We start from the raw sequence: 17,319 nt of genomic DNA on the forward strand, positions 1-17,319 counted from the left end.
ACAAGTGCCCTCCTCCATGCCCATCCCCCCCTCCCCCCCACATCCATCAGTCCTCAGTTTTTGTCAGCATTCAAGAGTCTCTCATGGTTTGCCTCTCTCCCTTTCCCCCACCATTTCCACCCTTCTTCTCCCGATTGGTCCTCAATTAAGTTCCTCCTAGTCCTTCTATACGTGCACACATATGATATTTGTCCTTCTCTGCCTGACTTATTTCGCTCAGAAAAATATGGAACGCTTCACGAATTTGCGTGTCATCCTTGCGCAGGGGCCATGCTAATCTTCTCTGTATCGTTCCAATTTTAGTATATGTGCTGCCGAAGCGAGCACCCATGTATTTTGATTTTTATCCAAGTGTTTCAAAAGCCTATAACAGAGTTATGATGAGAAATTTATGCAAAGGAAAATGGAAATTTAATAACCAGGGACAAAACAAACAGTGCCCTTGGTGGCCGGTAGCCTGAACTGCACTTCCAACATGCCCAAAGTGGCTCTCAATCCTTGAAAAACACCTGGTTGCTCTTGGTCAGGAATTTACAAGGCTCCCTTAGGAAAGATGATCCAAATACCTTTAGAGGCATGCTCTCTCATCTCAGTAACTGTAACAGAAACAATAAAGGTTACAGAATTATAAAACCTATAACCCCAAAACCCTGTGAAGGCAGAAATGTGATAGGCTGGCCAATCACAGCCTCTCAGCCCGTTGTTGGGGACTGACTCCACCCACCTCTGGATGCTATTTGTACCAAGTGGCCACTCACTCCCTCAACCCCAGGAAGTAGGGTATCCTCTTGAACCAAGTGAACACTGAGCCTGAATCTGTAAGATGAAGATGGGTGAGGTGTCTGGAAAGATCAAAGAAAGGAACAGCAGAGAGCCAGCCCGCAAGGTAGATCAAAAGCTACAAGGCACCTGGAGCAGAGAAACCCCAAGTTGGCCCAGAGAACAGGACTGCAGGGAGGGACAGTACATGGGAGCACGCTCCCTAAGAGAAGGAGCGACAAGGGACCTTGAGAACTCCAGAGAGGCTGAGAGAACTTTCCAGTTCTAGGGTCATGTAGGCTGGTTATACGTGGTTTCCTGCCCTTAATGAGATTCCCTCCTATACCCTTGCAGTGAACCTTTTATTTCAGCTAGCGTCTGAAGTTTTCCTTTTTTGTAACTCAGTAATACCTGAATCAGAAATACTTAACCCTCTTTTATGGACAACATCCTTGTAGAAAGCAAGGTCATACTGCCAGCTACTGATCATTTGGTTTTAGAAACCAATAGCCTGACTATTTGCTAGGCATCCTGGTCTCCTTTATGTATCAGCAGGCACTGAAAAAGTTAAATCTGAAGTATTAAGCAGTATTTCCATCCTGGCTTGGTTTATTATGAAAGTCCATGTTTACCCCCACGTAAAAATGCACCTGATACAAATGTTTGCTCTCAGGTGGTTCAACTTGGCCAATGCTTAAGGTTCTAACCAAACATAGAGAAGAGTGGCCTGAAAACCATTTGTGCTCAGAAGAGAAATAACTGATACCCTACTTCCTGGGGAGATCAGACCCAGTGTATAAATCCTATTTCCCTTCTGAGACTTTATCTTGAATCAGCGTATTTACATAGACACATCAACAATGTAGTTAAGCCTAACTTGACATTTCTGTCAAGTTCTTTTATTTAATACATGATTAACAGTAATATTAGTATTTAATATTTAATATAAACATTAAATCTAGATGCATTTTTAAGCCTTTAAGAAGAGACAGGGGAACTGATATAAGAACAGAGAAGTGCATCACAGGGAGCAATTTCTACAGCTCCCTGTGTATGTTATGTCTTTTGAGAAATGGTGAAGGAGGTGTGTGAGTAATGGCTTCCCATATACCTGGGGGCGCTATGGCACTTGTCGCAGGGGACATGGATGGCAAAAGCCCTATGGGAGTGAGCACTAACATGAGCCAGGAGTATTCCTCTATCCATCTTAATTGTTAACAATATGGAAAGCAGGCATGGGAGATGTTATTCTGACCACTGAAGAATGTGCACTGGCCTAGCCTGCCACACTGTGAGTTCGTTAGATTTGGAACGAGGCCATCGGATAAACTGCATCTGAAAGGTTAACCAGCTGCAGGTAGGCCCTAATGACCCAGACTTTGAGTGCAGGTTGGTTCTGAATTCCCAAATGCTGTGGACTGGCCAAAAGTGACCTCAAGGTATCCTCCTTGTGGTTGACCTAAGATTATGCCTACAACTGGTCTTGCAGTAAGTCTACCAGCTAGGCAGCTTTAGCACTTGAAGAAAGCATAGAAAGTAGGTACAGTGTTTGTGGGAATTCAGATTTGCCAACCAAGGGTAGATCTCTATTATTAAAGTTTTGGTATAGCATCAGAAAAAGTTTAAAGTTTAAATTAAGGCAAACAGTTAAAGATATCAGAATAATAAGCTTATGCTGTCTGTTATTTCTAAGAAACACTAAAAATTATAATAAAATCCCTACTATAAATTTTAGACTACCACATACACACTGAGGAGATTATCTTTTACAGGATCAGAAAATTCCTTTCTTCTACATAGTTATAGAGTTAAAATTATGGTTTGGTCTTCTCACAAATTAGGTATAATTCTACATTATTAAAATGTTTTCAACCAGTTCACTGGCAATGAAATAAAGAGTATTCTGACATGCTGATGCAGAATTGAAGGTTATTTTTATACCTTCCTTTATTGACCAGAAATATGATTTTTGAAAATGTACATACTTCCCCCCAAGAGGCCTATGTGCTTCTTTGGCACATGCTAAATACCATATAAGAGGAAGTCTTGTGAAATCACATAGTGTAAGAAAAATAGGACACAGCAGGATAGAATGTGACCTCAGGACATTAGACATTTTCAGCTCTAAAACTACTACAGGGAGCCAAGAGCAGCAGTAGTACTTTTGACCCTGGGTACCCTTAAGACCGTGAGTTTGGCCTATAATATGACTGGCCTATAAAGGGAGTAGACTGCCTTAGGGGGTAGCTGATTGTAAGACTTGAGGCAGGAAAAAAAAAATCAAAATGTGTCTGGCGCATGCTGTTATTTTCAGATACTACAGATACTTTTAGAAATGTCAAGAGTCCTAAAAGGACATAGGCATCAACATAATGGGACTTCCGATTGACCAAGTTGTCAGATTCTGAGCATCAAATACAAGCACAGCAAGGTAGTCGTAACCCAAAAGTAAGGCTGTGATACAAGTTTAATTTTTCAGTAAGTAGGGGAGTGTTCACATTGAACTTATTTTATTCCTTCTAATAAGTTTATCTGTTTACAATATCTATATAGTTATTTCTAACTGGGTAAGCATCAAAGAAAAAAGTACACGGAACTTGTAATTTGGCCAAATGATCCTGACAGAGGAAAGTACTAAAATAAAAAACAGGGTGGATTTATTAGCATAAATAATAGGATGCATGCTGAGTACAAAGAATAACTAGGTAGCAGGTGGCACAGGTGGTTATATACAATAACTAAGGAAGAGAGATAATTTAACACTGTATTATTTTTTTCTGAGAGAGAGAGAGAGACTGCAGAAGCAGGGGAGGGTCATAGAGAGAGGGAGACACAGAATCCAAAGCAGGCTCCAGGCTCTGAACATGAATCATTCAATGTCCCGAAGACATAAGTTAACTACGTAAATCCCTCATTACCAAGAAGTGCAAGTTCTAGAGAATCAAGATTCCCAATGAGGAACACAGCCATTTTAAATAATGAGAACAGAAGACATCAAAATACTCTCGTGACAAGCCAACAGGTTAGGTACTGCCAGCCATGCAGTGCTTTTAATACATCATAACTGCAAGAGGTACCAAGTTTCAAAGACAAACATTTATAAAAGGAGGACTTAAAAGTTTACCACAAAAACAGAAACAACAGCTCGGCGTCGTGACTCAGTTTGAATTACCCATCTATGCAATCAGACTAGACTGTGTCTAGACCAAGATTCAACCTGTCAATAACCTGGATCCTCTCCTTTTCCCTCATTTCTAGTCAGACTACTGAAACTCAGGAAAGTACTAACACTGAGACATTAGGGATAGGTCACATTATGAATTATACTACATTGGGAAGTTATTAAGTAAGTACAGAAGTAACAAGAAATTACCTAAACCATAATCTTAATGTTTCAGAATAGGGTGAGGTGAATGTGCAATAGTACATTTTACAATCACTGCTTATATATGTCTCTCACTGGCTGTTTAAGGTGTTATTTCAAAAGACTCATCAATTTGTACTCACAGTTTAACATTTTTCAGAAAATTTAATTAGTCAGTTTTGGAATTAATGTTTAAATGCTCAAGAATTTTTGGAGTTCCTTAATTTTTTTGGTATGAACTTAATGAAGCAATCATTAAACAAAGTACATACAGTTTTGGATATTCTTCACAGCTAAAAGTCCCTTAGACAATGGAAGACTTTATTATTGTTTTAAAAATTCGTAATTCAGAAGACAAAGTCTGTAATTAAGAAATCCTAACAGGCCCTGCTAGAATCCAAAGGAAACAGTGATTTTAAAAGGACTTAAGAAAGACAAAGCTTGAGATGTCTATTGCTACTGAACACAGTCATCATTTGCTTGGTTTTGAAGACAAATGAATCATAACTTAGTAGGAATCACATTTCCATATTAACCATTTGGGTAGATGCCATGACACATGATTGAGATTACTACAGATTCCCCTAACTACAGGATTTAGGTTGTGTTGAAGGTAGACCCCTCCAGCCCCCAACAATACAAAGAATCTGAAGCACAAAATGTTAGTTCGAGAAAACAGGGAAAACTTCAAAGGTCAATACTTGAGAAAGTGACTGTTTGACCAGTTGCCAGATCTTTAAAGAATACCATGAAACTGTAAGGACGCCTCTTTAAGAAGGAAAAGCATTAGTCACATCTAATCTGACACATGAGATTAAACACAAAAATATTAGAAAAATCACATCATTTTAGCAAATTACAATATATATCTGTCACACTCAGCACATCTTGGGTGAAGAAAAAAAAGGAAAAAATAGAAAATTGTTCATCTAACCTGTTAGCTTTATGAGGGCTACCTTCCTGGTATTTGTTCCTGAGTAAATGAAAGAAGCAATCTCTGGAAGACCCTACTCCCATTAAAACAAAAACAAAAACAAAAACAAAATAACAGAACAAAACTAACAAAAAAACACAAACCAAAACAAACAGAAACATCTTTAGGAATACAAGTATTACATTTGCAAAATTAAGCACCATGTCAATTAATTTGAGTGCTGGTATGACACTGCCCGACACTGATTATATAACTTTTCAAGTCATGAAGATAAAGGTGAAATTATAAATTCAGGGGAGCCGATATTCCAAATGGAACTCAATACAGCCAAGAGTTCTGTTCATATATAAACACCACGTTGATATCCTGAAGGTGCTGTGTTGAGTTGGGGAGGCTGAAATTTGACCTGAAAGCTTTTCATGATTATGGCTTTTTTCTCATTTCTTCATCCCAATCAAAATCCAATGCTTCATCATCTAGTTCTGATAAAGTAAAAAGAGACTTTTTGGAAAGAGTCAATCTCTCAGCGGACCCCTCCAGCTGGAAAGTTCTCCTCTTCTTGCCAGGCGCTGGAGCTGCAGTCCCGGGAGGCGGGCTTGGGCCTCTCTCTCCCAGGTTCGCACTTGCAGAAGGAGGAAGGGATTCTGGTTTGGATTCAGAGGGGGAGGTAAAGGAGAAGTCTGCCAATTTGGCTAATGTGCAAGCGTGAACTTTGCTGCTTTTATTGCTGCACGAGACCTCTTCCTTTCTGTCTCTTTGACAAGTGAGATGAAAACGCCCAGTCTTGTTCCCAAGCTCTACTTCACGCTGGATGGCTCTCCTTTCAGGGGCGTGTTCGCTCTCCTCTCTTGATCCATCTTCCTCCGGTGGCTTCTGGGACACCTGCTTTGTCTCAGCCTGTGGCTGGTTTGAGTTTCTGCTTTCTGAGGGAGAGGCCAACTTCTGTGGACCCTTCACAGGCGAAGCTGAGTCTCTGCTTGCAATGCAGGGAGTTGCAGAACCTGGGGCGGCTACTTCAGTTGTGCCCGGAGACACGTGACTATGGTCTTCAGGGGAGTGGATCAGTTTCGACTTTGGTTTGAAAGTAAATTTTGCCAGTTTGGCCAACGGGGGACCTGGACTCTCAGGACTTTCAAGTTCAGGCTCTTCCATCTGAACAACAGATTTCTGTCTCGTTCTTTTGGGGGTTTCTCCTTGTGGGCTGTGTGCGGGACCGGAGCGAGGATGACGAGGGCCCGTGGGCCGTGAAGGTGCCCTAGCGGTATTCCTGCACATCTCCTGGGCCCTCGCCTTGCGCAGCTTGTGCAGCTTCCTGGAGACGTGCTGCGTCAGTACCGAGTCTGGCTCGCCGGCAGACACTGCCGCTTCGGAAAGCATTGCTGCCTTTTTTGCCTCTTTAGCTTCCACACTGTCTGGCCTCGATGAAGCTTCTGTCTCTCCTGGTGCTGAAAGCTGTCCAGTTTCCAATTTGCTCTTTTGGCCTGGCTCACTCCTTTCCTTACCTTGAGACTTGTTCCGGACGACTTTCAAAGCCATTTTCCCCCCAGTTGTTCTGGGAGACATGGGAACAGTGTTTCTGGGTTCAATCTGATGAGCTGCTATGCAGTCAAACCAGTCCAAACTGTCACCTTTGCTGTGTTTGTGCTCAGGTGAATGTTTTCTATTTGTTGATGTATCAGGCCCCAGTGGGGACAGGGAGCTGGGAAGTGGGCTTCCCTGGGGACTGCCCCCAGCAGGGGACATTGGGATGCTACAGTTCACTTCCTGCCTTGCTGACCTGATTCTGGACTTGCATTCTTCTCCTGGATCACTTTTCAAGGATGGTGGGTTAGTCTCTGCCTCCACTGCCTGGGGCTGGGATTGGTAGGGACTCTGATTCTGTAACCTACGGCAGAGATAAAAAAGGAAAACGTATTTTGAAGAGAAGAGAATTTGCTTTAACCTTTCCATTTCTTTAGTCTCTGAGATACCATCTAAAGGCTTGAGTCCAGCATAATTCCAATTAATAACCAAATACAGTCTCTTAGAGCAGCACGAGGATATGATCCTTTCTCATCAGTACAGAATGTAAGTGCTCTGATAATCATTTTAAAACCGAAGTGAAACAAAGGAAACAAAGTAGCAGGTTTGTCTACATCTTTAGATCTCTCTGAAAGTCCATTTAATTCATTTAAGATTGTCTGAAGGTCAGTGTAAAATGCTCATTCTTATCTCTCCTGTTGCATGGTCCTCTACCACAGACTTGTAAGTCTCTACACAGCAGCTGATCGAGTGGCTCTTCCGTAGCCAGTCTGCAGGTCAGAAACAAAGTGCAAGACCGGAGACCATGATCTCCTCACATCTCTCCACCTGAGTTCTGAATCTTAGTGCACCTAAAAGTCACCTTCCTTGGGAGCAGACACCGTGGCTCACATGACACTGTGGCATCACGTCTGTGGCACACCTCCCCCAGGCAAGTGTGACATCTTTCCTGCCAAGCGCAGCCATGTTTCAACACATGTTCTGGGCAGCTACTCTCTATCCAGGTGACACGGAGGTGAAACCTACTGACCTTCCAGAATGAAGGATCTGATCAGTGATAGTCATTCTCAATCTTGGGCATACCAGAAATAGAAACAATGCCAGAGGATCGATTTCCTACAGAGATGACAGTGTCTCAAAAGGAATAACTTATCAGTATAAGGGGCAACGTGATCCCACTTCCATGTGTTAAATTTGAAAAGGAACTAAGCCAAAGAGCAGATGAGTAAATTATTCTAAAAATCATGTGTAATCATAGAAAAAGGTATGGGAAAAAAATACATTACATTTAAATGAATTTTAGATTTAAATATATTTAAACACATTAAAATGCTAATGTAGGCATCTCTGAGAAATAAGATTATATGTGATTTTTGTCTTCTTAATTTATTACTGTTACTTTTCAAAATACTCTATTAAAAGCATGTATTACCTCTTACCATCAGGAAAAAAAACAACAAAAAATTATGATAAAAATATTGGGCTATATTCACTTACTGTAGATATGGACACATCAATACAGCAAAATTGATATTCACCATAGTCACAGCCAAACAAAAAAACCTGAAATTGCTTGCAAAATTACTACTATCTAATATACATCAAATTGGGGTCAGGGATACTCATAATTGCTAAAGCTCCATAAAAGAATGTTCTAAAAGACAGGGAATTTTAAGGGGTAGAGTAACTTAGTCCTACCATTTTAGTCTTTTTTTTTTTTTTTAATGTTTTATTTATTTTTGAGAGAGAGCTAGAGACAGCATGAGCAGGGGAGGGTCAGCGAGAGAGGGAGACACAGAATCCGAAGCAGGCTCCAGGCCCTGAGCTGGCAGTCAGCACAGAGCCGTATGCGGGGCTCGAACCCACGAACCGTGAGATCATGACCTGAGCCAAAGTCGGACGCTCAACCGACTGAGCCACCCAGGCGCCCCCCTACCATTTTAGTCTTAATTCTGACTTTGGGAATCAAATTCTCCCCTTCATAAAATGTTTCCAGTTTTACTATACCTTCCTAAAAGACAATCTCTTTGCGTTCTGTTTTCAGGTGGATACAATGACCACCATTTGAGGCTGGCTGTCACTGGAAAGTATTTTCCAGAAGAAAAGTGTGATAAAGGTACAAATAGTTTTATGAGTCATATATGACCATCTTAAGGAACAGACAAGTCTTTCCTGAGGGGATAAACCCATATGCCACATGGGCTTTTCTCGCTTGAGAAGATTAGCCTTAGATGTGTCTTGGAGGTCATGCTCTGTCATTTGCAGGACACCTGGTTTTGTTACTTTGAGGGTCAACACAGGGACACGCCTCTGCATTACAAAGACATACCAGAAGAAAAGAATATTTTAAGGCAGAATCCCATTTTTGTTTAGATCATTACCTACTCTTCTTCTTTCCCTCCAGGAGGGAGGGAAATTTATTTTGAATTTGTTAAGTGTGACCGCTATTTTGCCATCACATAACACTGATTCTGAGCTTTACATACCTTTCCTTCCTGAATACAGCACATGACAGCTTTTGGTAGTCCAAATGCCCGGTTTCTGCTCAGTCAAAATGAACAGCCTTTCCAAAAGCCAAGCCAGGCCCAGGGCAGGCCGAAAAAGGATCCACTACATCAACCCATAAAAGAACTGAAGGAGTAGCTTTCATCTTAACACTAGGCTCTGGATCATTAAAAAACCAGGAGACTAAAAGGAAAGGGGGTTGATTTTATACTAGGGGCACTGGGTATTAGCAACACAAAGCCAGTCCCCACAGTGCCCCCAGGAAGGCTGTGCTGGGGTTTCATGAATTTGAGAGAGAATGCTACTGGATGCAGGCAGTGAGTGAAAGGAGAAAAGCCCGGGAAAGAATTCTCAAGGTTATACTTTTTCAGTCAACAATCCCATCTCAGTCTCCAATTCTCCTTCAGCAGCCGCTCTGCTTCTACGTGAACTCCTTTCACCAGCCCCCAGCTTCAAGGTCAAAGCCAGTTGCCAGACTCAGGGCAATTACTGAGCCACTCACCCTGATCACTAAGATAACCAGATGGATACCTCTGCCAACGCTCACTTGTGTGTCACAGACACACCCTCAAAGTCTAGCTTTTTTAGAAGCTCATGTACGCAAGGAGCATACAAACATTAAAGTTTGGGCAAAAATTCTCTAGGTAATGCACATGACCTGTTCCTTCCCACATTTTAACAAATCATTACAAAGCTGAGTTCTGAAACATTGTTTTTGTCATTCTTGAGTTGCTATCCTGTTGGAGGAGAAACAGTTTTCCCTCTTTAACAAAATACATTGTTCTCACTGGAGATTTTCTTTTTTGTCTGTTAAATATGTGAAATTTTAAAGGTCATGAATCTGGGGATGATGGGAAGGAAAATCATGATGCTGAAGGGAGGGTCAGAGCTGTTGCTAATGAACCAGGAGGGCGTCTCCCAGGTGAAGGTTGGTACAAGTTATCTCTATTTCTCAAACCTTAAAAACATACTATTCAGCTGGCCAGAAAGTAATCTGGGCCTCAGGCTTCTACCTGTGATTTTCTTTCACCAGGGTTAAATAAAGATCAAATGTTTACGGGGAGCCTGAGTGGCTCAGTCAGTTAAGGATCCGACTTGGGCTCAGGTCATGATCTTGCAGTCTGTGGGTTCGAGCCTTACATTGGGTTCTGTGCTGACTGCTTGGAGGCTGCTTCAGATTCTGTGTCTCCCTTTCTCTCTGCCCCTCTCCTCGTGCTCTGTCTCTCTCTCACACACAAATAAACATTAAAGAAAAAAAAAAAAGAGACCAAATATTTATTACGCTTGGAAGAGAGCTTTAAAACCGTTAAGAATAAAATTAAAATATTAATAAACACTATGATTCTTTAGGTAAACTCCCTATCCCATGTCCTCACCTGGCAAGGAAAAGTGATAAAGCCAAATTATGATAATATTTTGTATCTGGGTCTAGCCTGGGGTAGACTGCCCTCCTGGAGTTCAACTTCCTCTTTCTTAACAGCATTCCCAGCCACTTTTCTGAATGGCACCAGTCTTTTATATTGACCCAAATAAAGAGAAGAGGATGAAGTAGTAGTGGTGAACAGAATAAAGCCCATTTACCACGGTTTCTTGATTCCATGGAAACTGCATGTCTTGGGGATGAACTCTGAGTAGCCAACCTGCTGTTCATGTAATAGGGAACCAGTGGTATAAATTCAGTAATTAATATATAGTTTACCATATATAGTATATAGTAAAGAAGCTGCTAGTGTTCTCCATGAGGCTCACCAAATCAGCAAGCCAAAGAAATGTAGCTATGTCACTCCTCCTATCAAGAGGTGGTGTCTCTTTCCTCCTACCTTGCATGGGGGCTGACCTTGTGACTTGCTCTGACCTATATGTGGCAGAAATGATGCTGTTACCAGCTCTGGCCCAGCTCATGAGGCCTGCCAGCTTCCATTTTTGCTCTGTTGGAGCATTAAGCTACCATGTCAGAACTCTGACTCCCCTATGGTAGAGAGAGCCCCCAGCCATTTAAACCACCCCCTCCAAGGCACCACACATGTGAGGGAGACCATTCTCGATGTTCCAATTCCACCTGAGCTCCCAGCTAAATGCAGGTATATGAGTGATCCTGACTGACACTATGTGGAGTGGAAATAAGCGAATTTCTGACTTTCAGAAAAGTGAGCAATAAAATGGTGGTGGTGGTGGTGGTGGTTTTGTTTTTGTTTTTTAAGCCATTGAGCTTTGGGTTAGTTGATTATACAGCAACAGACAACTGAAACAATCCCCTACAGAGAGCACAGACAAATTTTCCACTTAATTTCCACCTCCTTCATTTTACTAAATGTCAAACAAGTATTTTCCATTATAAACCTTTGCCTGGGTTTCTTTTCTCACCTTTCAAGTCTTCTTAGCTCTTCACTCAAGAGGTTGTGCAGCTCCAGCTTTTCTAGAATGAGTTCACACTGCCTCTGGTACTGCTGCAGAGGGTTTTCAGGAAAGGAAGTGTGGAGTGCGTTCACACCTCCTAGCAGTGCACCTCCCTGAAGGGGTTTTGAGAAAATGGAAAATACCAGAGAGAGTCAACCAGTCAACCTGCAGAGAGGAGGCATACACTGGAGGCCACTGATCCCAGATCAGCCCTCTCCACTCCCATCTTGGCTGTCAATCACCTGCGGCCTTTTGCAAATTTCAACGGTTCTCTCCCTCCAGCACTGGTGGCAAGCACTGGTCCAGGAAACACACTGTCACTAGCAGGACAGTGAGTGCCCCTCAGACATGTTGAGGAAAAAAAGGTGAGATCCACTACTGCACACAGTGGGCAAAAGCAATGCTACTGATGCAAAGAATGTTTCCATGACCATGTTTTCCCTTCTTTTTAATGGTTTCCTTTGGATATATCCTGAAATTATTAGATCTAGGCTATGATCACTTTTATAACTCCTGATATACTATAACTTGTTTTTTTTAATGTTTATAACTAGAGTTCAAATATTAGGTGCAAAATACTCTTACCTGCATTGAGGATTCCATTACTGACACCGCTGTAATAGCATCTTCCAGAGTCACAGTGTCACGAAACATCAGGCGAGCATGAGCTAAGAAAATTATGAAGACAGAAATTTTTTAATGAACACTTGAGGTGACAAATGTAATGGTTTACCTGACCTCCCTGAAAAACTATATTTTATGAATGAGCTACTAATAACAAATTCATTTTACTAAAACAACCACGAAGGTCTAATTTCTTTCTTTCTTTTTAAGTAGGCTCCATACCCAGCATGGAGCCCAGCGTGGGGCTTTAACTCACAACCCTGAGATCAAGATCTGAGCCGAGATTAAGAGTCAGATGCTTAACCAAGTGGGCCATCCAGGCACCCCACAAGTCTAATTTCAACTAGTTTTAAAGTTGTTTCTCTAATGATGGGCCTGACCTTTCACAGCCCATGGCAATTCTGGGTATTTACATGAAAAGTACTCTGGGCTCCAATAAAGAAAGGGGCAAAGGGTTACATAAGCATATATCTAATATTCAACTTTTTATTTCCATGTTTAAAAATATTTATTTATTTTGAGAGAGAGACAGAGAGAGGTGCATGTCTGTGAGTGGGGGAGGGGCAGAGAGATAAGGAGAGAGAGAATCCCAAGTGTTACCAGCACAGAGCCCAAAGCAGGGCTTAAACCGTGAGATCATGACCGGAGCTGAAACTAAGGGTCGGACTCTTAACTGAGCCATCCAGGTGCCCCATTAATGCTCATTTTCTAGTCTATTATAGAAATACAGAATATTAAACTCATTTCTCATCTCTGGCACTTCTCTTTATTTGTGAGCTTTTCAAAACTACCAAACTCACAAGCCTGCGTTTGGGATGCTTCTTGTCTTAATATTAGCTATAAATCCTTGACAAGTGAAGTATGTTTGTTTTCTAAAACTTTTTATTAGGCATATATTGTCATCATATGATACAGTCAGTTCACATGGAATTTTTTTAAGAATTATTTTAAGGGCTAAATATAAAAGCCAGTATTAGAAAAAAAAAAAGGTCTTGATGTTTGTTTATTTATTTATTTAGAGAGAAAGAGTGCAAATGGGGGAGGGACAGAGAGAGAGTGAGACACAGAATCTGAAGCAGGCTCCAGGCTCTGAGCTGTCAGCACAAAGGCTGATGCGGGGCTTGAACTCACGAACCATGAGATCATGACCTAAGCTGAAGTCAGATGCTTAACTGACTGAGCCACCCAGGTGCCCCTAGAAAAAAAGTCTTGAGATGCATGTCAGTTGTATGTATGCACATTAGTCTCATGCCTTAAGGGATGGGCTCATCTATTATGTTAGTGATAGGCTGTGAATAGCAATTAGTGAGGAAAAAAAAAGATATGCTACACAGGAAACAACTCTAAACAAGAAAGTACTCTACCCAAAATGCTAACAGACTACCACTGAGAGACAAACATTAGTAAATAAGACTTTCTAAGTGAATCATGTTACCAAGGGTCCTCTTCCTTAATGATGCTACACTCTTCTCAATACCCATAATATGTCCCCAGAAGAATGCAGGTTTCATAGCTCAGAGCCTTTGCTTTTCAAGCAACTATGAGCACCTTAGAAATTCTTCTTATTCATCTTTTAATTCATGGTGCCAAGCTCCATGCCTTGCACATACTGGGCACCCGAAAGAAGTATTATTTGTTGAAAGAAATCAACCTTCTGCTAATCGGATCAAGCTTTCGAGCAGGCGGATGGTGGTCCGGGCAGCGTTCCGGGAATCGCTCTGTCTCTGCATCTGGTAGTACCGGAGAAGAACCTGATTTCCCACATCAGACAGCGTAGGCTGTAGATTCCTAATCAGGCAGAAGTAGGTTTTCATCTTTTCCATGCTCCAGAGCTTCTCTGATTTGCTTGGGTAACCTGTATATATCAGGTGCGAGGTCAGCAATTTCTAAGAACAAGCAAACACCTCACTTTAAGGGTTCTGATAAAGTTCTTGTGCTCATTTTTAAAAAAGATAACCTGCAGCTTTGTGGCCACCGAAACCCAGACCTGATTCTGCATGGCATATAGTTCAAGAACAAGCAGCCTTAGGATCTAAGCTTAATAAAGGTAAGCTTCCTACAGGGGTTAAAATTATCCAGAATAATTCTGGTCTGCCTATAGTAATACACAGTATTTGAGTAAATCTAATTTAATTTAAAGAGATCTGTTTCAAAATTCAGTCCAGTTTTCTTGGCGTACAAGAGGTAGGTGGTAACTATATACCACAGTTTGCCCTCTTTTAATCACAAAGAACATATGTACCAACTATACTATCATCAGAGGGCCCTTTCCTTCTGCTCATTATTCTGGGCACACTAACTGGCCCCTCTCACTGCCTTCGATCTAAGTATCTCTCTATTTCCAGTTAGGTATGGAACCTTACTTAATTTTCTTCAAAGAGAATTTCACATAGTTATGTCTACTTTTTCTCCATCAATGTGAATGATTTATCTCCACATACCTTTGTTTTCTAAGATAAAGGAGGAAATTATACGATCCCAGTCTTCATTCTTGGTATCAAGCAAAACCAGGATCAGATCAAATCGACTTAAGAGTGGGCTGCCAAGGGCGATGTTCACGGACACGGACTCATGGGGGTCATACTGGCCTTTGGGGTTAGTTGCTGCCAGAATGGTGGTCCTTGTGTTCAGCTTGCACACGAGGCTATTAAAAGAGAGGGTACAATTCACTGACTGTTGAGATTCAAATAAAAAGCAAAATTAAACTTGTTAATAAAAAGAAAATCTTGTACCTTGAAAATCCAGAGAAACTGTGTGAAAGGGAATATGGAATGATACAAGGAGGTATCACAAACACCAAGTTCAAAGGAAGTACATTAACAGTAGCCTATGCTGAAGGGAAGTTATTGTTACATAAACACTTCTTACGCCCCTACTATGAGTAGATCCCTTTTCTGGGTGCTAAGAGGTGTACAAAACGAAATAAAACATGGATACTGTTCTTAAGGAGCTTGTAATCTACCAGGTATAATGGTAAGACAGGAAAGACTATGGTAAGTTCTAGAAGGATAAAGTTCCTAGGGGAAGTTAAGATGACGTGTATCCATTTATGGGTTGGAAGAGATCATTAGAGAAATGATACAAAGTAGCTTTTGAACTGGGCCCTTCACAACATCTTGACTTTTTAAAGTGGAGATTAGATATATGTATTTGTGAGAGAGTGAAGGTGAGGGGTGAGGGTGACTTTGGAAAATGATGAGCGGGTAAAGCAAAAACTTGTGTACTCATTTCTTTTGATTTTTCTAAAACTGAAAGAAACAAGAGTCAGAGACACAGAAAGAGGAAGGGAAAGTTGGGAAGGGAGTGGGAGAGGGGAAGGAAGGGAGGGAAAGGAAGTCAGGAAAAATAAGGATTGATCAGCATCACTTTTTTGGTTTGTTGTGAGCATAGCTGATACACAATGTTACATTAAATTGTATGTGTATAACTTAGTGATTTGACAAGTTTATTTATTAATTTTTTAACATTTATTTATTATTGAGAGACAGAGAGACACAGAGCATGAGCAGGGGAGGGGCAGAGAGACGGGAGACACAGAATCTGAAGCAGGCTCCAGGCTCTGAGCTGTCAGCACAGAGCCTGACGCGGGGCTCGAACCCACGGAGTGTGAGAACATGACCTGAGCTGAAGTTGGATGCTTAACCGACTGAGCCAACCAGGAGCCCCTGATTTGACAAGTTTATACATTATGCTCTGTTCATCACAAGTGTAGCTACCATCTGTCCCATTATATCACTAATACAAAATCACCAATTGTATGCCTTATGCTCTGCTTTTTATTTGCATAACTTACTTTCCATAATTGAACTGTGACTTACTCATTCCAGAACTGAACTGATTCCCTCTCCCATTCATGTATTTTGCTCAAACTCCCATTTTCCTCCCCTTCGGCAACCATCAGTTTGTTCTCTGTATTTATAGTTCTGATTCTGCTTTTTTTAAAAATTTTTTTAGATTTCATTTATGAGTGGAATCATATGGTGCTTGTCTTTCTCATTCTGACTTATTTCACTCAGCATAATACCCTCAAGATCCATCCATGTTGTCTCAAATGGCATGATCTTATCCTTTTTTGTGGCTGTGTAATATTCCAGTGTGTATATGTGTGTATCGGTGTGTGCACACGTGGATATACACACACATTTTCCTCATCCATATGTCTACTGATGAACACTTAGGTTGCTTCCATGTCTTGGCTATTGTAAATAATGCTGCAATGAACATGAGGGTACATATATCTTTTTTTGAGTTTGTGTTTTTGTTTTCCAACAGTAGAACAATTGGACCTTATGGCATTTCTATTTTTAATTTTTGAGGAACCTCCATACTGTTTTCCACAGTAGCTGTAAACCAACTAACATTCCCACCAACAGTGCATGGGTGTTCCTTTTTCTCCATATCTTCACCAACCATTTGTTGTTTCTTATCTTGTTGATTTTAGCCATTCTAACAGGTAATATCCCATTACAGTTTTGATTTGCATTTCCCTGATAATTAGTGATGCTAAGCATCTTTTTTATGTGTCTGTTGGCCATCTGTAGATCTTCTTTGGAAAAATGTCTATTCAGATCCAGAAAAATCCTAAAGAATTCACCAAAAAAACTACTAGAAGTAATAAATTCGGTAAAGTGGCAGTCTACAAAATTAATACCAAGTAATTTGTGGCTTTTCTACACACTAGCAACAAAGTTGCAGAAAGAGAAATGTTAAAAAAACAAAACACTATTTATAGTTGCACCAGAAAGAATAAAATATGTGGGAATAAACTTAACTGAAGAGGTAAAAGATCTATATTCTGAAAACTATAAAAAAATTGAAGATGACACAAACAAATGAAAAGATATTCCATGCTTACAGGTTGGAAGAATACTGTTAAAATGTCCATACTACCCAGAGCAGTCTACAAATTCAATGCAATCTCTATAAAAGGCCAACAGTATTTTTCACAGAACTAGAACAAATAATACTAAAGTTTATATGGAATCACAGAAGACCCAAAATAGTCAAAGCAATCCTGAGAAAGAAGAACAAAGCTGGAGGTATCACAATTCTAGATTTCAAGATACACTATAAAACTGTAGTAATCACAACAACATAGTACTGGCATAAAAATATACACATAGATCAATGGAAGAGAATAGAGACTCCGGAAATAAACCCACAATTATATGGTCAATTACTCTATGACAGAGGAGGCAAGAATATACAATGGGGA

The 17,319-nt window shown here is 40.8% G+C and overlaps 1 protein-coding gene and 1 non-coding gene across 3 annotated transcripts in view; both read right to left on the bottom strand.

Annotated features, from left to right (window-relative positions):
- Nucleotides 1-220: 220 nt before the first annotated feature.
- On the bottom strand, nt 221-327 carry LOC120241123. Its single transcript, XR_005530838.1, has one exon. It is a non-coding gene; the product is annotated as a U6 spliceosomal RNA (small nuclear RNA).
- A 2,702-nt stretch (nt 328-3,029) lies between these two features.
- The window catches only part of MCM9 (minichromosome maintenance 9 homologous recombination repair factor), a 112,263-nt gene continuing 97,973 nt past the window's right edge, over nt 3,030-17,319 (bottom strand). For both annotated transcript variants that reach the window (XM_039246022.1, XM_039246023.1), the window contains 5 exons: nt 14,546-14,748; nt 13,756-13,959; nt 12,066-12,148; nt 11,448-11,593; nt 3,030-6,942 (listed from right to left, as the gene is read on the bottom strand). In XM_039246022.1, the coding sequence (XP_039101953.1) occupies nt 5,481-6,942; nt 11,448-11,593; nt 12,066-12,148; nt 13,756-13,959; nt 14,546-14,748 (2,098 nt within the window). In that variant the 3' untranslated portion in view covers nt 3,030-5,480. The remainder of the gene's footprint in view (nt 6,943-11,447; nt 11,594-12,065; nt 12,149-13,755; nt 13,960-14,545; nt 14,749-17,319) is intronic.

This window comes from Hyaena hyaena, unplaced genomic scaffold, assembly GCF_003009895.1.
Source record: "Hyaena hyaena isolate Hyena2069 unplaced genomic scaffold, ASM300989v1 scaffold_279, whole genome shotgun sequence".
In the NCBI taxonomy this organism is placed as follows: Eukaryota; Metazoa; Chordata; class Mammalia; order Carnivora; family Hyaenidae; genus Hyaena; species Hyaena hyaena.